Here is a 23,966-nt window from a genome sequence, read left to right as displayed (position 1 = left end):
ACTTTTTTTAAAGAAATTAAAAGACAGTCAATATACATTACTAGATATGCGCAAGGCTGCTTCTTTACCTTCTACAATACTCATCTTCCAGAGTTCTGACCAGAGTCCCGAGCAGAGCAGACAGCCGACACGCGCCGACTACCGCCGACTCACGCATACAACTCAAGACTACTGTCGACTAGCACGGACAGAAGACTAAAGCCGACTGACGCCGACTCGCGACAAGCAACAACTCTGGTCAGAGACTCTGCCATGCCTCGCCCATCGCTGGCGACGCATACGTCTTTCATACTACAAATAAGATAAACATGTAACTTGTACTGAGGACGTTAATGATAGAAAATCATGTTTCACTGTAGTGAGTTCTGTGTAGTTCAACATTGGAATTAAATAATAGATGGGGCAAGGGATTAACACTGTACACAAGTAACCTATTAGAAGATGACTGCATGCGATTTCTTCTTCTTGTAGCACCTGCCGGTGTGCACCTGTGAGGGCACTCGATTACTGCGACTGCTGTGACTCGGTTTCTTCAGATCTTGTAATGTCGAGGTAAATATCTGTCTCTTCGAAGTGTCTGCGATATGAATGTAGATCCCAGTATGACGATAGTTTTATACAGTTTAGTGTACTGACTGGTGTAGCGATAACAGCCGAGCAGTGGATGATTTAGATCTGAAAGTTGTGAGGGCTGATCTTCGCACTATGGAAGTGATAGAATTTTGTTTTGGTAGGGATGTGCCTGGTACACACGGGTTCATTTCGTATTCTTATGGCTGATGTTGTATGTAGTAGTGAAAGTTTTAAGTGAATACCATGTTCTTTTGGGAATGCATTGATGCATCTATGCTAGGTTTTGCACTTTCGCAATCTGAGAGGTTTCCCAGAACTGATACTAAATAGCAGATCGATAGCAGGTAATGAAAACTATGTGACAACCTCGTAATTTCGATAACCAGCACCCCATTATCAAAGAGAGATTTGACAGTGAATAGATCTCTCTAACTTGTCAATAACTGTGTTTCTACTGTATAGTTACGCAAGTAGCAACTTAGTATGTTTCACCAACTGCGACATAATAGCGTGTACAAACAGTGATCAAATACTGTAAAATGCTTTTTTTCCAGTGATCACAAATGAATTCTTTAGACGATGACGGATTCAGTCTGTAAAGACCATCCTCAGATCTTTTTTACACCATGTCCTAAAGTGATACGGCCATAATGGCATCGTCAAAACATATAATCAGAATAGCATCGTCACATAGATTTAAAATAAGGTGTAGAATAGGCCACATCGTCCACATAGTGATTAATGCCAACTAGCTAGCTTTAGCTGTCTGACAGAATTACAATGTCATCGGCGAACCTCAAAGTTTTTATTTCTTCTCCATGGCTTTTAATACCTACTCCGAATTTTTCTTTCGTTTCCTTTACCGATTGCTCAATATACAGATTGAATAACATCGGGGAGAGGCTACAAACCTGTCTCACTCCCTTCCCAACCACTGCTTCCCTTTCATGCCCCTCGACTCTTATAACTGCCATCTTGTTTCTGTACAAATTGTAAATAGCCTTTCGCTCCCTGTATTTTACCCCTGCCACGTTCAGAATTTTAAAGAGAGTATTCCAGTCAAAATTGTCAAAAGCTTTCTCTAAGTTTACAAATGCTACAAACGTAAGTTTGCCTTTCCTTAATCTTTCTTCTAAGATAAGGCGTAAGGTTAGTATTGCCTCACGTGTTCCAACATTTCTACGGAATCCAAACTGATATTCCCCGAGGTCGACTTCTACCAGTTTTTCCATTCGTCTGTAAAGGATTCGCGTTAATATTTTGCAGCTGTGACTTATTAAACTGATAGTTCGGTAATTTTCACATCCGTCGACACCTGCTTTCTAAGGGACTGGAATTATTATATTCGCCTGTCTCAAACATCTTGCTCACCAGATGGTAGAGTTTTGTCAGGACTGGCTCTCCCAAGGCTGTCAGTAGTTCTAATGGAATGTTGTCTACTCCGGGGGCCTTGTTTCGACTCAGGTCTTTCAGTGCTCTGTCAAACTCTTCACGCAGTATCATATCTCCCATCTTCATCTACATCCTCTTCCACTTCCATAATATTGTCGTCAAGTACATCGCCCTTGTATAGACCCTCTATATACTTCTTCCACCCTCTATATACTTCTTCCACCTTCTTTACTTAGAACTGGGTTTCCATCTGAGCTCTTGATATTCATACAAGTGGTTCTCTTCTCTCCAAAGGTCTCTTTAATTTTCCTGTAGGCAGTATCTATCTTACCCCTAATGAGATAAGCCTCCACATCCTTACATTTGTCCTCTAGCCATCCCTGATTAGCAGTTTTGCACTTCCTGTCGATCTCATGTTTGAGACGTTTGTATTCCTTTTTGCCTGCTTCATTTACTGCGTTTTTATATTTTCTCCTTTCACCAATTAAATTCAGTATTTCTTCTGTTACCCAAGAATTTCTACCAGCCCTCGTCTTTTTACCTACTTGATCGTCTACGGCCTTCACTACTTCATCCCTCAAAGCTACCCATTCTTCTTCTACTGTATTTCTTACCCCCATTCCTGTCAATTGTTCCCTTACGCTCTCCCTGAAACTCTGTACAACCTCTGGTTCTTTCAGTTTATCCAGGTGCCATCTCCTTAAATTCCCACCTTTTTGCAATATCTTCAGTTTTAATCTACAGTTCATAACCAATAGGTTGTGGTCAGAGTCCACATCTGCCCCTGGAAATGTCTTACAATTTAAAATCTGGTTCCTAAATCTCTATCTTACCATTATATAACCTATCTGTTACCTTTTATTATCTCCAGGTTTCTATCATGTATACAACCTTCTTTCATGATTCTTGAACCAAGTGTTAGCTATGATTAATTTATGCTCTGTGCCAAATTCTACCAGACGGCTTCCTCTTTCATTTCTTATCCCCAATCTGTATTCACCTACTATGTTTCCTTCTCTCCCTTTTTCTACTCTCGAATTCCAGTCACCCATTAATATTAAATTTTCGTCTCCCTTCACTACCTGAATAATTCCTTTTATCTGATCATACATTTCAATTTCTTCATCTGCAGAGCTAATTGGCATATAAACTTGTACTACTGTAGTAGGCGTGGGCTTCGTGTCTATCTTGGCCACAATAATGCGTTCACTGAGCTGTTTGTAGTAGCTTAACCACACTCCTATTTTTTGATTCATTATTAAATCTACTCTTGCATTACCCTTATTTGATTTTGTATTTATAACCCTGTATTCACCTGACCAAAACTCTTGTTCCTCCTGCCACCGAACTTCACTAATTCCCACTATATCTAACTTCAACCTATCTAAATTTAACTTGTGGTCATAGACTGGAATAAAAATGCATTTTAACTTAATATGTATCACTTTATATTATTTTCAGGAAACCGCTGTTACTTCTCCTGTAAGATTCCTTTAGTTACAGTTGTTAGGAAGTCTGTATAAGGTAGATGTACAAAGAACGGGAATCCTCCGTAATGGAATTCTTTGCTAATTGGCCAGCGATTTCGTTGTCCCTGATTCCGGAATGCCCCACAGAGAAATTAAATTCTGATAGATTTGTTCGTGTACATCGAAGTGGTAATACTTCGTTTTCAAGCTTCAGGAGTGATGTTATAATCTCTAAGATCTCCGAAAATCTGTTTTACCAGAATATGATCGACATTATACTTTGCGTATCTGAGTGCGTGGCTTATTGCAAGAAATTCAGCTGTAAAGCTGCTCCTTTCCGGGAAACCTAGTAGGTTCATAGCTTCAGTCTCCATAGTCGGACAGAGGTATGCATACCTTATTCCTTCACCCGTCATAGACCCATTTATATCGGGATAATTCCCGGGCAGTCAGTCAAGATTTGCTAAACCATATTTAGTGTAGAAGGGCCTTGGGTGATAAAGTATCGATAGTTCGTGGCAGGCGGTTCCATGCTTAAATATAAGAATCGGAGATGTTACATTGTTCAGTAAGAGCGGTACGGTGTACTGCAGCTGATTGAAAGTTAATAGCCGGCCGGAGTGGCCGTGCGGTTCTAGGCACTACAGTCTGGAACCGCGCGACCGCCACGGTCGCAGGTTCGAATCCTGCCTCGGGCATGGATGTGTGTGATGTCCTTAGGTTAGTTAGGTTTAAGTAGTTCCAAGTTCTAGGGTACTGATGACCTCAGATGTTAAGTCCCATAGCGTTCAGAGTCATTTGAACCATTTGAAAGTTAATATAGATGTTGCTTTGGCCCGCGGTGTGCCCTGGTACTGATAATTTTGTTTATGCCGGTGCTGACCGCTCTATGGAAACGTCTCCTTTGGAAAATTAATGAATTACTGCGCTGATAAACCTCTTACGTTATTTGATTTTCAAACAGCTGAGCAAAACTGAACGTACTCAAGACATTTCTCTCTTTACTATTTTTGATCATCACTAAACTGACACAATATTTTTTTTAGCGCGACGCAATCTGATTTTCAATAATCCCTACAAAAGAATGGCCCTGACTAACAATAACCTATACCTTTCGTGTATCACCTACCTCACAAAAATATTGGTTACTCAAAGTACTGCAATACAGCGTGCGCCAATACGGCCAGCTGAATATAAGATTCTAACTACTGAAGGCGCTAACAACTGATAGGCATAGTTAGCAAATGAAAGATATTGATAGAGAACAAACAATGTATTTAACTTAATAATGTTCAAAAGTCATATATGAGTTAATGATATCCAGTATTACAAATTTCGTTTTTCTGACGGACACACGTCCAGAACGTCCGCTCTCAAAATTCTGCCATCTTTCTCCCCACATCCACCACTGCTGGCGGCTCACCTCAAACTGCGCAACGCTACGCTCTGTTCACATCCAACTGCCCAACACTACAACAGCAAAAATCCCAACAATGCAAACCAGCCACAGACTGCACACAGCACAGTCAGTGATTTTTATACCGAGCGCTACCTGGCGTTACCAACATAAAAACGTAAACAGCTTCTTACACTATTACACACTAAGCCTTCCTAGGTCGTGGAAGGGTAAGTGGAGTGGTGTAGCTGACAGTAACTGTAGGCTGATAGAGGTATTGTTTGTGCCGCGCGTTATATCTCTGGCTGTGATAATTTCGTTGACGCACGCGCTGACCGAGTGTGGTCGTGGGCAGGTTGACTCCCCCTGCCACTCCCAATGCACGTAGCTCGAGAGCCGGAACGACAGACACTTTGCGTGGTGAGTGAGCGGTGACGCTGCAGGTCCGTGCACCGTGTGCCCGCAGGCGCGGTCGCAGCATGTCCCAGGAGCGCGTCGCCGCCTGCCAGCACTGCCCCGGGCCGCCCCCGCCGCGCTTCCTCGTGCCTCCGCCCCCGCGGCCGCCCTTCCTGCAGGAGGACGGCGAGGACTGCTCGGAGGAACCGCTGCTGCCTTACGAGGTCTGCGACCTCGCTGCCCCGGTGAGTACCACTCAGCTTTCTGCACGAGATGCCGACTCGAGGTTTAATTTTTTTTTAATTGCTCACTTCTACATCTTGGTAAGGCAGAGATTTAGGAACCAGGTTTTAAATTGCAAGACATTTCCAGGGGCAGATGTGTACTCTGACCACAGTCTGTTGGTTATAAATTGTAGATTAAAACTGTAGAAACTGCAAAAAGGTGGGAATTTAAGGAGATGGGACATGGATAAACTGAAAGAACCAGAGGTTGTACAGAATTTCAGCGAGAGCATAAGGGAACAATTGACAGGAATGGGGGAAAGAAATGCAGTAGATGAAGAATGGGTAGCTTTGAGGGATGAAGTAGTGAAGGCAGCAGACGATGAAGCAGGTAAAAGGACGAGGGCTGGTAGAAATTCTTGGGTAACAGAAGAAATATTTAATTTAATTGATGAAAGGAGAAATACAAAAATGCAGTAAATGAAGCAGGCAAAAAAGAATACAAACTTCTCATTAATGAGATTGACACCAAGTGCAAAATGGCTAAGCAGGGATGGCTAGAGGACAAATGTAAGGATGTGGAGGCTTATCTCACTAGGGGTAAGATAGATACTGCCTACAGGAAAATTAAAGAGATCTTTAGAGAAAAGAGAACCACTTGCATGAATATCAAGAGCTCAGTTGGAAACCCAGTTCTAAGCAAAGAAGGGAAAGCAGAAAGGTGGAAGGAGTATATAGAGGGTCTATACAACGGCGATGTACTTGAGGACGATATTATGGAAATGGAAGAGGATGTAGATGAAGATGAAATGGGAGATATGATACTGCTTGAAGAGTTTGACAGAGCACTGAAAGACCTGAGTCGAACAAGGCCCAGGGAGTAGACAACATCCCATTAGAACTACTGATAGCCTTGGAGAGCCAGCCCTGACAAAACTCTACCATCTGGTGAGAAAGATGTTTGAGACAGGCGAAATACCCTCAGACTTCAAGAAGAATATAATAATTCCAATCCCAAAGAAAGCAGGTGTTGACAGATGTGAAAATTACCGAACTATCAGTTTAATAAGTCAGTTGCAAAATACTAACGCGAATTCTTTACAGACGAATGGAAAAACTGGTAGAAGCCGACCTTGGGGAAGATTAGTTTGGATTCCGCAGAAATGTTGGAACACGTGAGGTAATACTGAGCCTAAGACTTACCTTAGAAGAAAGATTAAGGAAAGGCAAACCTATGTTTCTAGCATTTGTAGTATTAGAGAAAGCTTTTGGCAATGTTGACTGGAATACTCTTTCAAATTCTGCAGGTGGCAGGAGTAAAATACGGGGAGCGAAAGGGTATTTACAATTTTTACAGAAACCAGATGTCAGTTATAAGAGTCGAGGGGCATGAAAGCGAAGCAGCGGTTGGGAAGGGAGTGAGACAGGGTTGTAGCCTGTCCCTGATGTTATTCAATCTGTATACTGACCAAGCAGTAAAGGAAACAAAAGAAAAATTCGGAGTAGGTTTTAAAATCCATGGAGAAGAAATAAAAACTCTGAGGTTCGCCGATGACATTGTAATTCTGTCAGCGACAGCAAAGGACTTGGAAGAACAGTTGAACGGAATGGACAGTGTTTTGAGAGGAGGGTATAAGATGAACATCAACAAAAGCAAAACGAGGATAATGGAATGTAGTCGAATTAAGTCGGGTGATGCTGAGTGAATTTGATTAGGAAATGAGACACATAAAGTAGTAAAGGAGTTTTGCTATTTGGGGAGCAAAATAACTCATGATGGTCGAAGTAGAGAGAATATAAAATGTTGACTGGCAATGGCAAGAAAAGCGTTTCTGAAGAAGAGAAATTTGTTAACATCGAGTATAGATTTAAATGTCAGGAAGTCGTTTCTGAAAGTATTTATATGGAGTGTAGGCATGTTCGAAGTGAAACATGGACGATAGATAGTTTGCACAAGAAGAGAATATAAGCTCTCGAAATGTGGTGCTGCAGAAGAATGCTGAAGATTAGATGGGTAGATCACATAACTAATGAGGGGTTATTGAATAGAATTGGAGAGAAGAGGAGTTTGTGGCACAACTTGACCAGAAGGAGGGTTCGGTTGGTAGGACATGTTCTGAGACATCGAGGGATCACCAATTTATTATTGGTGGGCGGCGTGGCAGGGTAAAAATCGTAGAGGGAGACAAAGAGATGAATACACTAAGCAGAAGGACGTAGGCTGCAGTAGTTACTGGGAGATGAAGAAGCTTGCACAGGATAGAGTAGCATGGAGAGCTACAACAAACCAGTCTCAGGATTGAAGACCACAACAACAACAACAACAACAACAACAACATCATCATCTATGAGAAACATCAGTAAGAGGTGTAAAATATGTTTCTCCTTAAAGTAGGTTCGCTTTATTCAGGAGTCCAGTACACCATATTTCCCTCACACTTTTTGTCTACAAAACACAATTTTGCGACTTACCTCCGTTCAGTGACACGGCCTTAAACCACCTTACTGGGAGGGACTATTTGCCCCGGTGCTACCATTGTACTGGTCGACGTCGGAGCGAACGTCTTGCAGCATCAGTAACCTCCTCATCACCCACGTCCTGCTTTCCGAAGAGTGCATCCTTCATTTGACCAAACAGATGAAAGGTGTGAGAGTCGGACCGTAAGGAGGATGAGGAAGAACAGCCAATGGAAGTTTTATGAGCTCCTCTAGGGTGTGCAAACTTGTCTCAGGTTCACGTTGTCACGAAGATAACGATGATCGTTTGCATTTTTTGTGGCTTGGAAAACAAGCTTCTTCAGCGCAGCATTCACGGCTGAGTGCGGACAGGTTTGCGCGATGTTGCTGGGACGATGACAAACGCCTCACCTAACGACTCATCGTGCTTTTGTTTACTTCGAGGTCTCCGTAGACAGTCTGCAAGCACCTATGAATATCTGAGTTGCTCTTGTTTACCGCTAAATAAAACTAAATGGCACGTCTCTGCTTGTAATGCAACTCCGTTACAGACGCCGTTTCGAAGGTTACGTATAGCACCGACACATACTGGAACTTAATCATAATCCGCAGTGTCTCACAACAATTACCGCATTTTTCAAACCGAACTGGCCGTGAAAAATGTGTTGCATTACGTACTGAAAGTCCCTCTTACATCTATACTCCGGAAGCCACCTTACTCTGAGTGGCGGAGAGTAATTTTCATATCACAAGCAATACCTCGTTTTCCTCTTTCGATCGCCAATGATGCGCACGAACAACGATTATTGCTAAGCTTCATTTATGGCGTTTTCGCGACTTATGTGTAGAAGGATTGAATATAACAAAAATTGGTCCTTGGGAATTGATTGTACTATTTTCAACGGTGCATTTTTGAGATTTATTTATTCAGTGCGACTGGTTTCGGTGTTAAACTGCACCGTCAACACGTCCACAATTAGCAATAATTGGATCTACACCAACTTGCATGTATATCCAATTATTACCTGATGACGGTGTAGTGTACCAACGAAATTAGTGGCACTGAACAAAGATATTTTGAAAACACATGGCTGAACATGGTACCCATCAGTCCTCAGCTACTGACCAGCCGTCGTCCACTTTCCCACACTTATGGGTATATGAAAATTAAACTAGTCTTCAGCCGTACCAAATGTTGCTTACTGTGACGTATTTCAACATGGTAATGATGAACGCATGCGTAAAGACACTGTATGTCCACACGATACCACTTTCCTCGTGTCTAATCTCAGAACAACGGGAACAAAAGAGCATGCACAAAAATTAGTGGAAGGAACGCACGTATGCACGCGCGCTCTCGTGTCCACATGTTGCCTCATTGTCCACCACCTTCTTCACTCGGAAGTTCGTGCTGTTTTTATTGCAATGAGGCAACGAGGAATAAAACACGAAGGCTAACTTTGTTTAAAAGTGTACCTACATAATAGAGGTACTAAAAATACGAAGTGAACGCGACGTTTTGGCTGCCGAGAATTTTTCCGGTTATATGGCCGTGGTCCGTGGAACTCTTCTACCCTGTGATGTTTCGCCCAAGGCTACGTTGGACATCTTCGGAGGTGATCCTTGTTGTGCTGAGTCTTGCCGACTGACAAGTCGGACGTCGAAGAGCGGCTACATACAGCGGAAAGTGGACGTGTTCTGGATCTCACGTGATACCAGAGATAAACATTGACAAGAATAAAATATAACTATCGATCACAGTACATCAAAGATGAAAATTTCTCATCGATTCTGTAGCTACATTGTCGATATATCGCTGAGTTTCATGGCTTCTTTTCTGTTAAAATTATCCCCATGTTTATACACTCCTGGAAATGGAAAAAAGAACATATTGACACCGGTGTGTCAGACCCACCATACTTGCTCCGGACACTGCCAGAGGGCTGTACAAGCAATGATCACACGCACGGCACAGCGGACACACCAGGAACCGCGGTGTTGGCCGTCGAATGGCGCTAGCTGCGCAGCATTTGTGCACCGCCGCCGTCAGTGTCAGCCAGTTTGCCGTGGCATACGGAGCTCCATCGCAGTCTTTAACACTGGTACCATGCCGCGACAGCGTGGACGTGAACCGTATGTGCAGTTGACGGACTTTGAGCGAGGGCGTATAGTGGGCATGCGGGAGGCCGGGTGGATGTACCGCCGAATTGCTCAACACGTGGGGCGTGAGGTCTCCTCAGTACATCGATGTTGTCGCCAGTGGTCGGCGGAAGGTGCACGTGCCCGTCGACCTGGGACCGGGCCGCAGCGACGCACGGATGCACGCCAAGACCGTAGGATCGTACGCAGTGCCGTAGGGGACCGCACCGCCACTTCCCAGCAAATTAGGGACACTGTTGCTCCTGGGGTATCGGCGAGGACCATTCGCAACCGTCTCCATGAAGCTGGGCTACGGTCCCGCACACCGTTAGGCCGTCTTCCGCTCACGCCCCAACATCGTGCAGCCCGCCTCCAGTGGTGTCGCTACAGGCGTGAATGGAGGGACGAGTGGAGACGTGTCGTCTTCAGCGATGAGAGTCGCTTCTGCCTTGGTGCCAATGATGGTCGTATGCGTGTTTGGCGCCGTGCAGGTGAGCGCCACAATCAGGACTGCATACGACCGAGGCACACAGGGCCAGCACCCGGCATCATGGTGTGGGGAGCGATCTCCTACACTGGCCGTACACCACTGGTGATCGTCGAGGGGACACTGAATAGTGCACGGTACATCCAAACCGTCATCGAACCCATCGTTCTACCATTCCTAGACCGGCAAGGGAACTTGCTGTTCCAACAGGACAATGCACGTCCGCATGTATCCCGTGCCACCCAACGTGCTCTAGAAGGTGTAAGTCAACTACCCTGGCCAGCAAGATCTCCGGATCTGTCCCCCATTGAGCATGTTTGGGACTGGATGAAGGGTCGTCTCACGCGGTCTGCACGTCCAGCACGAACGCTGGTCCAACTGAGGCGCCAGGTGGAAATGGCATGGCAAGCCGTTCCACAGGACTACATCCAGCATCTCTACGATCGTCTCCATGGGAGAATAGCAGCCTGCATTGCTGCGAAAGGTGGATATACACTGTACTAGGGCCGACATTGTGCATGCTCTGTTGCCTGTGTCTATGTGCCTGTGGTTCTGTCAGTGTGATCATGTGATGTATCTGACCCCAGGAATGTGTCAATAAAGTTTCCCCTTCCTGGGACAATGAATTCACGGTGTTCTTATTTCAATTTCCAGGAGTGTATATTTCGATGGCTCATCTATATAGCCGTGAATAATAGTTCGTCATAGTATATAAAACTTAAGTTTCCGAAAATTTCACTACGTGATCACCCGACTGAGCAGCATGTTCTGCCACGGCTGACTTGTCTGTTTTCCCTAGTCGGCAAAGACTTTTATGTTTTTTCAAACGTGTATTCACACTTCCCTTTGTAGTTCCAATGCAGACCTTACCGCACGTACACGGAATCTTGTGTACACCACTTGCAGACAGAAGGGGACGTTTATCCTTAACGGAAAGGATGTGCTTGGCCTATATTCTTAGTTAGTCCGAAAATCGGTGGAATGTTATGTTTCCTTAACATCTTGTCGATTTGATCCTTTAATTTTTTGTCGAAGGGTAGAGAAATCGTGTTCTTACATCGCTGTGTCCTATCGTTGTCCTTTCGCCTCCTGTTATTCGGTCGCAAAACTCAAGTCACAGCTAGAATTTAGATTGCCTGCATTGGAAACTGCAGCAATAACGCTGGCATTAACATTTCATTAGCTATTGCCCAGTGACTTCTATATCAGTTTGAACTGTTTATTTCGCATTTGCAAAGTTCTTAGTTGTTATGTGAATATTAAGTAGCTCCCAATACGTCTCTTGTATTTTATTTTATAAGAAAATTTCGTTTACACAATTTTAATCAGAAAATTTCGTTTACACAATTTTAATCATGAATGTTTACATACTCAGCTAATCTGGGAATGTCGCAGACCGTAGAATCCATTAGAACGGAGGTTATGTTTTCCAATTTAGTATTTTTGCATCAACAGTGTCCTTCATTACAGTTTCTAGTTGTTCGTTGAGGAGCTACACCAATCCCATCATCTCTCTTCTTCAGATGTCAGGTTCCTCGGTTGTTGTGCTACTATGTCGCCATAGCATGAGCATTTGTCCACACTTTCCACATAATTTTTTATAATTCTGTAGGGTTCTTCTGGTATAGTTACTTCCAGAATTATCTTATTCTTTATAATAACTTTTTATGTGATATTTCACGCTCACAACATTGGATCTCAGACTTATATTCAATGATTTTCAGAAGTAGCGTTACATTTGAATTTTCTTTGTCTGTAAAGTTTTATAAACTTCAGAGTGCTTGCTTTGGAGGCAACAGGCAACATAATCTTAACGTATTACACAACGAAACACAAATCGGCTTCAGTTGCCTGTCGTCTGCTAAACATAGTTCGAGGTTCCCACCTATTTGCTGGAAGCAGTGCGCAATTACGCACGACCTCCATTGCGAGGAAATTGTGCATTGGCGCAGGTGAATAGAAAAAAAGGGCATTATGTGGACGCACGTGAAGATCAGCGTGAAACGTCGGTAGTTTGGTGGTAGCAGTCCATCTTATACTCAGTTACGCCGGATGGTACCGGGTAGGGCGCAATTTTCACACGCTCTCCTTGCTTCATCGATATCTTTGTTACTGGCTTTCTCATTACCTTTCCTCACATATCAGATACCTGTCATTCAGTTAACTGCAGTGCCAGACTGGATGCATCAAACATCTTGGATGTAACTTAGCATAACCTTAAAACTTTCTCCGTCTCCTCCTTCGTTTCCGCTGACAGGGCGACTTTATTTAGAGACTGGCGTATGAAAAAATTGCTCTTTCGGAATCTACACAGTCATTTGAAAAACGGCTATTTCGCATTTTGTTGTTCAGAATGGACAATTAGTTTTAATAAAAATTCGGTTCGTCAAAAACATTGTCATCTACAAACTTAGAAAAGTGTTTGGAATCATTCTATGCATCCACGTTAGGAATACCCGATTCACCGAGTACAAACGCTGTATTAAAAAAAATCATTAAATCATGCAAAAATCTTAATTAATGACTTAACCTATCAGTGGAGATTGCTACCTTGTGCATAAAATTGAGATTTAGAAAAGTATGATGGTAGAAGTCAGAATTTAACAAGCACAGAGGCAAAATCTGCGATTAAAAATGTAGGTACTTGTGAAAATGAAAACTACCTCGTAAATTAATTAGTTCTTCAAAATTTGAAAAGTGAACGGCAAATCTTTGTAATTAGCCGTGTCACTGCGCCCAGAAATACGTATTAACTCACAAGGTTCTTGTTATCACGCAATTTTCAGTTAGATATGTCTTTCGATTACACAGAACTTTTAATTAACTGATTTCTCAGTTAAACTAAATACACAACTAGAATTGACACAACAGAATTATCACCTTGAGTAATGAATCGCGTGAGAAACATTTTAATTGACGTTTTCAAATATTCGAACACCTCCTACTACTTAGAAAACGTACAAGGAAAAAATTAGTCATCAACAAGAGTTCAAGTCATAACAGCTACAGTAATTCCAGTATATAAAATTTGTTTGTTTTGGGTGTCAACCACCGTGCACTATACCAACCGTGACTTCTTTGCAATTGTTCCTGCATTTCGCCACAATTCTCATGCATTGTGGCTTTTCGTATATACAACAGCTTCATCCACGAACAGGTTCATGTAGCTTCTGACATCCGCTATGCCATTTACACATGTTCTAACACTAGTGGCCTTATGATATTCAGTTAGGCTATGAGCATTTCTGTCTATTGAAAATGATATATTCGATTCCGTTTACTAGGAACTCGTCATTCCAATCTCAAAGCTTGTCTGATATTCCGTACCCTTATATTTACTTCATTAGGTGAACGTGCGGAACTGTATCCAACGCATTCGGAAACTCAAGGAGTGGGGAATCAATCTGGACACAAGGTGAAGAAATAGTTTTCCAGGCCCCAACATGTAGACTGCCCTTCATGACAGGTGTGTTGCGTCGGAGTAGTATTGGCATGCCTTATCTAACGGCTTTGCATAGCGTCTGTAAGTCAGAGGAAAATAAATTATTTTCAAGTCAAATGTTTCACCAGCTGCGACATAGTCGCGAATATGAACAGTGATCCAATACTGTCAAATGTTTTAAAGCCTCTGCTGTCTAGCCCGTGCTGTAGGACATGCATGTTGTGGGAGTAGTATCGGGCTGCTTTACTGAACTGTACTGCAGGGGTTACTTGCTGATCAGCATGACTGAAGACAGGTTGAAATAAATAGAGGAGTGAATGGACAGAGCAAGAGGGAGGAGGAACGGATAAAGAGAGATGCAGGTGGAAGGTGTAGAGTGGTAGTGGGTAGGTGGAAGAGGAAGAGGGGAAGACAGAGTGGTAAAGAGGTAGGGAGAGGAGGATAGGGTCAAATAGAGGAGAGAGGAATAATTGGTCAGAGAGAGGGGTGGAAAAAAAGTGACAAAGAGAGGAGGAGGATATAAAGAGACAGAATAGAGAACACGAGATGATGTGTGAGGATGAGGTGGACAGACAGAGGGAGGAACAGGTGAATGCACAGAGGTGTGCCCTATATACATTTCGCTAATACATCTGTGTGAAGCCATTGGGAAAAGGCTATTACCTCAAAAGACATTTGTTTCTGATAATATCTTTACACAAGTATTTTCCTTGCTTTGAACAGTACTATCTCTTAAAGAGAGCACGGCTTTCCCTACTTCGCGTACTTTACTTACTTTCCTTGGGTCGCTCTACGAAAGAAACGGTTCCATTTGTCAACAAGATGTGTAGGTAATTCTCGTTCTACAGAAAGGTCACCGAACATACGCACAGAACGTCATCTGTTACAGAATATTGGAACATGTTCTGTTCTCGTGTATGTCCATTCTCGTTCCCGAAAATGTTCTCCGTGGTAACCAACATAGATTGTGCAAGCAACGGACGCGTGAAAAACAGGTCGCTCTGCTAGTTCATAAGACCCAGCTTGTGGCAGATACCGATGTTCAGGTTGATTCCCTGCTCCTTGACTTTGCAGCATGCTGTTCCTGTTTTTGTGCAATGTGTCTGTCATGCAAGGCAGCCTGTATGCCAGGGGATGAAAAAACACTTTTTTTCCATACCTCCATTCCTGTTGGAGTTACAAGGTTATAAACCCCTCATGCCTCATGAGGCATGCTATTTCTATGCCACATTTTGGTTGAAATCAATCTGGGGGTTTGGGAAGAGATCACACACACACACACACACACACACACACACACACACACACACACTGCTTTATATGTATATAAAAGTATATTGACAGTTCTGTCCTGTCACTAAACTAACTCTGTTGACGTTATAGGAGGTTCTCAGTATGGTTTCCACATACTCTTACACATCCTGTAACTCTTCTCAAAGAATCAAGAACTTACGTGAACACACCTAGCTACTCCCCATATGTTAAGATACGTTGCCCAGTAGCATGAAAGTGAACATGATGCCTTGCCTCTGTTATCACTTGCTGGTTTGTATCTATTCAGTTATGATTATTGCAGTAATTTATTCTACCATTCTTAGTGAATCTTGCCTCATCTGTAAATTATACGCAAGCTGTGAATTGTGGAATGTCAAGACTAAGTACTTAGGTATTCAGTCATTGCCAATACTGTAGTGTGGCTGCGATTGATATTAGCCTCAAAGAGAACAAAATATGGAGACACACACAAAAAAGAAAACAAAAAAGAGATGAAAGTAAACAACGGAGAACCTAGTAGATCACTGAGAACTTACCATTCTCGACCCACATAAAATGGCCCGTATTTCAATGAGTAATTGTTTTCAGGCGCAGATCCATTGAATTTTATTTTCCATTTTACCCTTACTGCCTTTCGTGATAATTGGGAAACTTCTCTGTATACGCCCTGTATATTTTACCAATGACATAAGGCCTTCTTACATCAATGAAAGAAGTGGAAATGCATGTCCTTGTTGTCAATAAATATATGCAGTCGACTTGGCAGTACACTTAGGAATTTAAGTAAGTCCACAAAGCGACAGGTTTATTTACCTGGTTTGGTGATAAAGATCTAGAAACCGCAAGTTCTGGGGACCCTGCATTTCTTCTTCTATTCCGCTTCCGAAATTAAAGTGATTCACTTGATTCTCAAGGAGAGGTTGATGAGCTTACTGCCACGATGTACAGTTGCGTATCTCCTTGAATTTTAAGAACATTATTGTCTAAATAAACAGTTACCTTACAGATACTGTTGCATGGCAGTGTGCAATGACATGCTACACAATCACCGTCTTCGAGCTTTTCCTGTACTACACACACTACACATTGTTCTAAGATGTGTTCATTTCCTTCTGCATTCTTCTTCTTCTTAAGCACAATAAGAGGCCCACACCTTATTATACAATGAAAGCCTTCACGACCGGATGTTTCAGCTGCTCAGAATTCTTCAGGGTTGTATGGCCGTGGTCAATGGAACTCTTCTATCCTTGACGTTTCGTCCAAGGCTACGTTGGACATTTTCGGAGGTGCTCCTGGTTGTGCTGAGTCTTGCCGACTGACGAGTCGGACATCGAAGCGCGGCCTAAATACCGTCGAAAGTGGGCGTAGTATGCATTTCACAGGACAGCAGAGATAAATCTTGTCAAAGATAAAATATAACTATCGATCAGTACGTCAAAGATAAAAATTTCTCATCGATTTTGTAGCGCCACTCTCCATATACCGCTGAGTTTCATGGCTACTTCTTTGCTGTTAAAATTATACTCATGTTTATATATTTCGATGGCTCCTCTATATAGCCGTGGATAATAGTTCGTCATAGTATATAAAACTTCTGTTTCCGAAAATTTCACTACGTGATCACCCGACTAAAGAGCATGTTACGCCACGACTGACTTGTCTGTTTTTCCTGGTCGGCAAAGACTTTTATGTTCCTTCAAACGTGTGTTGTCTCTTTGTAGTTCCAATGCAGACCTTACCACACGTACACGGAATCTTGTATACACCACTTGCAGACAGAAGGGGACGTTTATCCTTAACGGAACAAAGTGCTTGGCCTATTGTCTTAGTTGGTCTGAAAATCGGTCGAACGTTATGTTTCCTTAACATCTTACCGGTTTGATCCGTTAATTTTTCGATGAAGGGCAGAGAAATCGTGTTCTATCCATCGCTGTGTCCTATCGTCGTGAAATTCAGACCACGCCCACTTCCCACGGTATTTAGGCTGCTCTTCTACGTCCGACTCGTCAGTCGGCAAGACTCAGCACAACCATGAGCACCTAAGATGTCCAACGTAGCCTTGGACGAAACGTCAGCAATAGAAGAGTTCCATGGGCCACGACCATACAACCCGGAAGAGTTTTCAGCAGCTACCACACCTTGTTCACGAAAACCACCACCTCCCTCGTACTTCACTGTTGGCCCTACACATGATGGCAGAAAACGTTCTCCAGACATTCGCCAAATATAAATCTATCCATCGGATTGCCCCATGGTATAATGTGACTCATCACGCCTAATCACTCGTTAGCAGTCATCCACGGCCCACTGGCGTCTTTTTACAACAGCTCAAGTATCATTTACAAGAGAAACTCCCCATCGCCCCCCCCCCCCCCCCCTCCCTCAGATTTAGTGCTAAAATCGCCCAGTGGATAGCCCGCCAAAAACTGAAAACAGATGTATGTGAAAACAGGAAGAAGTTGCGCTGAACTGTGAAAAAAAAAAGCAAAATAGGAATAGCAAACAGCCCAAGCTCAAGATGTGCAACGTCAAGCGAATGCCGTCTTGGTTACGTGGTCACCGTGTTGGACGGCGGAGGAGGAGTCCGTGTTCAGATCTCATATTCTTTGTTTCACAAAATTATTAACTGTCCGTCCGGTTGTTGACGTTTCTGTTCTCTGTATTCAGATTTGTTTGCGTCGTTTGCAACAACTAGATGTAAGGAAGTGACCTCCACACGTACGTACCACCTACTTGTTCTACACGAGAATCCGTTTTGGATTTTTTGACTCTTGAATTCCTTTGTTGTCTCATAGTTCACACCCATCTATTTGCTGTTTTCATTTCTGTAGGAGGTCTGTGGGGAACTCGCCTTCTCTCACTATTCATCGCATTTACCTGCTATATTCTTACCTCGTACCTCATATTCTATAACCATTGCATAGTATGCCAACTGCCAAGACAAGAAGAACAGATACGTCAATGACCGGGCGAAAAAGTTCATAATGTTGTGGAAAAAATGGGACCAGAGGGAAATTTGAACATGGATTTCAAATGGTTCAAATGGCTCTGAGCGCTATGGGACTAAACTTCTGAGGTCATCAGTCCCCTAGAACTTAGAGCAACTTAAACCTAACTAACCTAAGAACATCACACACATCCATGCCAGAGGCAGGATTCGAACCTGCGACCTTAGCGGTAGCGCGGTTCCAGACTGAAGCGCCTAGAACCACTCGGCCATCTCGCTTTGCAATATAGATGGGCAAAATCGTTCATCCTTGGGAACTAGTTCACTGGTGAAAGCTCGTTTTTGGGAACCGTTAATTTTTACTCTTTCACCGTTCATTGTACTTGGTATATGGTTCTTATGAAAAATTGAAAATTAGTAGCGTAGTTGACTGAAGATGGAAGGCGCCAAGGGGGGCCACTTGCCTCCCCCCGGGAGTACAGAGTTTTTATTCATAACAGAATTCTCACGCACTTGTAATTTTCTTGATTCTGCAAAACATCTCGTTTAGCCAACTGTAGCGTTATGTGGCTGATCGCAATGAAAGGCGGCGCACGAGAAACCGGCCTCGAGTACAGACTGCTCGTCAATTATAGTTATTATCAAGCTAATGTCCGTAAATTGCGGTTAATGTTACTGAATCATACACGCGACGATAACGCCCGATATTTGAGAATTCACGCGCGATTTGTTTGCACCAAAGTCGGGCCGTGGTTCCCTAGAGTAATTTTTAAATCAACTCCTGTTTGTAAATTAACAGATCTATGCCCATTCATGAAAGTTACGGGAAATCCGCTTTCGACGACTACTTGATCGCGCACTCGAGCAACACGGAAGTTTTTGTTCTTACAAAGAGAAAACATGTCAAGCATAATGCAACAAGGTAATTTGCTATGTCAAAACATATTTATATCTATCTCATTAAAACTCATTACCTATTAAATGTTATACATAATTAAATTCTTTACTCTGCATATAATCAATAAAATTTAGAAATGAATTTGTTGACCGCTACGAGCAGAACAGATAAACACGTAATAATTAGGCAGTAAAGAAGTAACAAATAACTAATGCAAACAACTTCGGAACAACAGATGACGATTGTTAAGCGACAATGAGCAGTCTAGTACTCGAGGCCGATTTTTCGTGCTCCACCCTGTACCACTGAAATAATGTTGTAGGAGTTATATTCTCTTTACAAAATGTGATACCATACACTCGATTACGAAGCGCCTTGGATCCAAAACAGACGGAAAATGGCCACTCGTGTCTGCCGTGCCGACGTCCTTTGTATGTGTAATCACAAAAAATCTGGCATTTTTACAAGTATTTCTTCTCCAGTTTATCGAAATAGTGAAGTAATCTGATACGCCGTTTTGTTACCTCAAAAGATGAAACATATCACACAATTTTTATGTAATTTACGTAATTATAAAATATATTTTAATTACTGGTCGTGGAAGCTGAATAGAATACGAAAAGAACCAGAAGTTCAGAGTTCAAAAAAGGTTTGAAACAGGTCTAGAATGGGCGTGCGAATCGAACGAAACGAACAACAACAACAACTACTACTCAATACTGAACTAACTATGAGTAGTCGGCAGTGGAACTGCGACGAGTGGACACGCGGAGGACAAGTCGGCCGAACGAGACGGACGGGAACGGGAACGAGGCTGGAACGAGACCGGCCGACTTGTCGTTCGGGAACGAGACCGACCGTTTCTTGTTCCCGGGAACTGTATGTAGAAAGCCGCGACCGAAGTGAACTGTGAAAGACCGTTCCTTAGAATTCGTTCTCCGCTCGTTCCGTTCATCTTGGCGAACCGTTCCTTTGGACCCGTTAGTTCGCGAACGACCCATCACTACTTTGCAGTTAAACACCGCGACCACACAACCGTGACGCAGTGATTATTGCATTCCGCTCGATGTTGCACATATTCATCTTGGACTGCTCACTGTTTCTATTTAGCTTCCTTTTCTCACAGTTCGGTACACCTTCTTCCTGTTTCCATGCTTTATCTGTGTTCAGTTTTTGACGGACTGTCTACTAGGCCATCTTACCATTAAATCCAACGGGGGTGCGATGGTTTGCACTGCCTACAGAAATGTGTGGTGTATGAGGGGAGGGGCGGTCATTGTACTCCATTCTTTTTAACATCCTACGCACAATCATTGCGCCCGCTGGATTGCTGCTAGAACTTTGTAACTCAAGAGTGATTCTGTCCCGCTGATATCACGGTGGCTTCTTACAAACTACCCAAACGCAGTGCGAGACCGTTCCAGACCATCAGCACATGAGGCCTAGGTTTAGTTGTGTGTGGTTGTTCCTTTGCTTTTTCGCTTCACAGTCACATCACCAACATGTGAAATGCCTCTGATAAAATTCAGTTCTAATCGGAGCTCTATTGACTGACCCATTCTGCTGTTCTGCTAGTTCACTGACATTACAACACTCACCACCTCCATTTATACTGACGAGCCAGCCTCTCGTGACATCTAGTGCTCAGTTCTGCGTTGTATAAAGGTGTTGGGCTTAGAGCATGTAATATCGAATATTTTAAGGGTTTTCAACATACGTGCTCAGGACTAAGAAACTGACACATTAACTTTGCCCAAGCAAAAAAATTAGGAGGAACATGGAGTCTCAAACAGAAGAATACAAAGTGTTACCAGCTTCGAAACTTTATAGAGGCTGTCGCTGTCTTCTACATAGGGATATAAATGTGAAATTAGATATATTCCAAGGGCCTATTTTAATAAACAAATGTCCGTATAACTGCAACACAAAATGGAGTTTCGGGGTTTGGAAACGTCTGTTCCTCGTCGTCCAAAGTTCCAAAGATGTCGCCTTGAAGTACAGAAAATGCGATTATGTAAGCAAATTTCTCGTCGTGTGAAAGGACATTACTACCTCGAGAGCTACATTTTTTGGACGATGCATTTATTGCAAGTGGTATTTCTGGACGAAACTTGGACTTCAGAGACTATCCGGACAAATACAGGTTGTTCGGAAATTGCCATTACAAACTTCGGGGACTTGTAGACGGGGTTGAGTGGGTATTACTTTTAATTGGAACCCATATCTCGAAACGTACGATCTCTGTGCTACAATCATTTCAAAACATGTTGGTAAGGTGACCACATTCACAAGAAGGAGAAATGTAGTGAGAAGGGGGCACATATGTGTGGTGGTTCACGAAATCGTAGTGCTGTGCCTCTGGTTTGAGAAGGCTGATGACTGTGGTACGAACATTTCTCAAAAAAATGTAAGTGCTCTTTTCTTTTAAAACTATAAATAGTAGCGTAGCTAGTATTATCTATCGTTCTACTAAAATGAATGAGCTCGACATATTGATGAAGTTTCAACCTCGAAAGAAGTTTATTAATACCAATTAGCTGAAATAAAATAACTCATCCAATCCAGAAGTCACTCACAGAGTAATTAGTTTCTGACGTGTGTGTGTGTGTAGTGGTCATTGATACTTTAAAAGATCGTTTCAGTAATTCTATCACTGTCCGTTGAGGAGGTGCTAAGCAACGTTTCAACAAGCTGACTATGCAATGATTAATATTTCTCGTATCCCGATAGTAAATCGCTTCTCGCTTGCCTTCTGCATCAAGACGATTACTATGCCACTCTTATGTCTTTGATAGTTATTATCAAGCTAATGTCCGTAAATTGCGGTTAATGTTACTGAATCATACACGCGACGATAACGCCCGATATTTGAGAATTCACGCGCGATTTGTTTGCACCAAAGTCGGGCCGTGGTTCCCTAGAGTAATTTTTAAATCAACTCCTGTTTGTAAATTAACAGATCTATGCCCATTCATGAAAGTTACGGGAAATCCGCTTTCGACGACTACTTGATCGCGCACTCGAGCAACACGGAAGTTTTTGTTCTTACAAAGAGAAAACATGTCAAGCATAATGCAACAAGGTAATTTGCTATGTCAAAACATATTTATATCTATCTCATTAAAACTCATTACCTATTAAATGTTATACATAATTAAATTCTTTACTCTGCATATAATCAATAAAATTTAGAAATGAATTACATGCATAAAAAAATCTTAAGTTGATATGACGTCATGGGTCGCTACTTGTTTTGACTCTCAATTCCACTCGTTATTAACAAAGAAATAATAAGGAAACTTAATCAGTCTGCATACCCAATTCGGGTATGTGCCTCTCTTTGACGCATCACAATAACGCCTGCTCACGGTGACGTTACCTCTTCCTCGAAGCCGTCCGTTTGTTGCCGCAGAAAGGGTTCACGATGGAGTCGGACTTTGTGGATAACTATCTTGTTGAAGATGAGGAGCAGCTCTTCCATTACTTTGAGGTTCGCCATCCAGAACGATACGTCGGTGTATTCTGCAAACGCATACTTAGTTATGTTGCTGTAACATTCACAGACACGTGAGTGAGGGCCGTATCAGGTCGGAGAGGTAGGGTGGACGTCAAATAACACAGCCGATTCGTTGTCAGCACCTTCCAAAACGACAACCCTGTAGCATACCTATATAGGAAACATGTTTTCAAACGGCAGTAGCACAGAAACGGTACGTTTCCGGATGCGAGTTCCAATTCTAAGTAGTGTCTCCTCAGCCCCATTTACAAATATCAGAGGTTTGCAAAGGGAATTTTGGAACACCCTGTATATTTTGCACGATTCGAAGGGAAATGGTGTGCCAAGAGTACCCACAGCTACTTCTATAGAGTGTGTATAGGAGCAGAGTCTGGAACAGTTGCAAACATAGTGTTTTCGGTTGGCAGGCAGTAGTCTAGGTCCTCTTAGGGCGAGCTGCCGGTAAAAGATTTATTTTTGACGCGGTATAATAATGTTGTCTCAGATGTTTCCAAAGTTATCTTAACAACTTTCTCGCTGAAAGATTCAAGGAGATCCAACAGAAACCAAATACATCAGCGGCGAAATGATTTCACAATCCTTAAACGTTGACATTATTCATACATTTTTCTCAGAGCGTATGTGTTAATTTTTCTACTCACTGACTTAAAATCATGAAGTTTCTTGTAACTTCAGTGTTTATTTGTCGTAGCGTCTGGCAAGAATTTTCTTTTGGAAAGTACTTGATCACAGTCTGGACTAAAAACAGACATATCAAGTATCTTTTTGAGAAATTTTAATAAATTTCGAAATTATCACAAATTGGTAATGCTGTAAGTAATACGGCCTTACCAACCTAGTTTCGTCACGACCACTGTAGTGTGGAATGGGAAGTTATTCACAACTCAACGAAAGAAAGCTAACCGGTTTAACTTTTGGACGAGAGCCAAGGAAGGTAGGCAAAGAGAGGGAAGGCACGTTTTAAGCTCAGAAGGTTAGAGCTCGAGATCTAGCCCTTTAACTGCAGGAGAGGAAGAGAAATAAGAAGACGAAGTACCCGTTGCAGCAAACTTTCCTCGGCAAGGCGACGCGGTTGACAAGTGCAAGGCGTGGAGTTCTTTTTCCGGCTGGCAGCAGCGGCAGCTGTTAATGAGGTCGCAGTGGAGTGGTGCGACGTGACCGCCGCCAAATTCGGGCGCCCAGCTGCGCAGCTGCAGACTGCAGGCTGCATGCTGCCATGGCGGCCTGTGGTGTGCGGGACTTCCCCCCGCTGCCGGGTCTGCGGGACTTCCCCCCGCTACCGGGCGCCATGCCGCTCAATTATACACGGCCCGCGCTGATAATGCCATCTCGCGGAGCCGCGCTCAGCGGATTG

At 42.9% G+C, this 23,966-nt stretch overlaps 1 protein-coding gene across 1 annotated transcript in view; it reads left to right on the top strand.

Annotated features, from left to right (window-relative positions):
* The first annotated feature begins 490 nt into the window (after positions 1 to 490).
* LOC126260378 (uncharacterized) overlaps positions 491 to 23,966 on the top strand; it is a 173,963-nt gene continuing 150,487 nt past the window's right edge. Inside the window, exons 1-2 of the mRNA XM_049957705.1 lie at positions 491 to 552; positions 5,297 to 5,471. Of these exons, the coding sequence (XP_049813662.1) occupies positions 545 to 552; positions 5,297 to 5,471 (183 nt within the window). The 5' untranslated portion in view covers positions 491 to 544. The remainder of the gene's footprint in view (positions 553 to 5,296; positions 5,472 to 23,966) is intronic.

Source organism: Schistocerca nitens, chromosome 5 (assembly GCF_023898315.1).
Source record: "Schistocerca nitens isolate TAMUIC-IGC-003100 chromosome 5, iqSchNite1.1, whole genome shotgun sequence".
Lineage (NCBI taxonomy): Eukaryota > Metazoa > Arthropoda > Insecta > Orthoptera > Acrididae > Schistocerca > Schistocerca nitens.
Note: the sequence above shows the minus strand (reverse complement) of the source record. Positions and strands in the feature narration are given on the sequence as shown.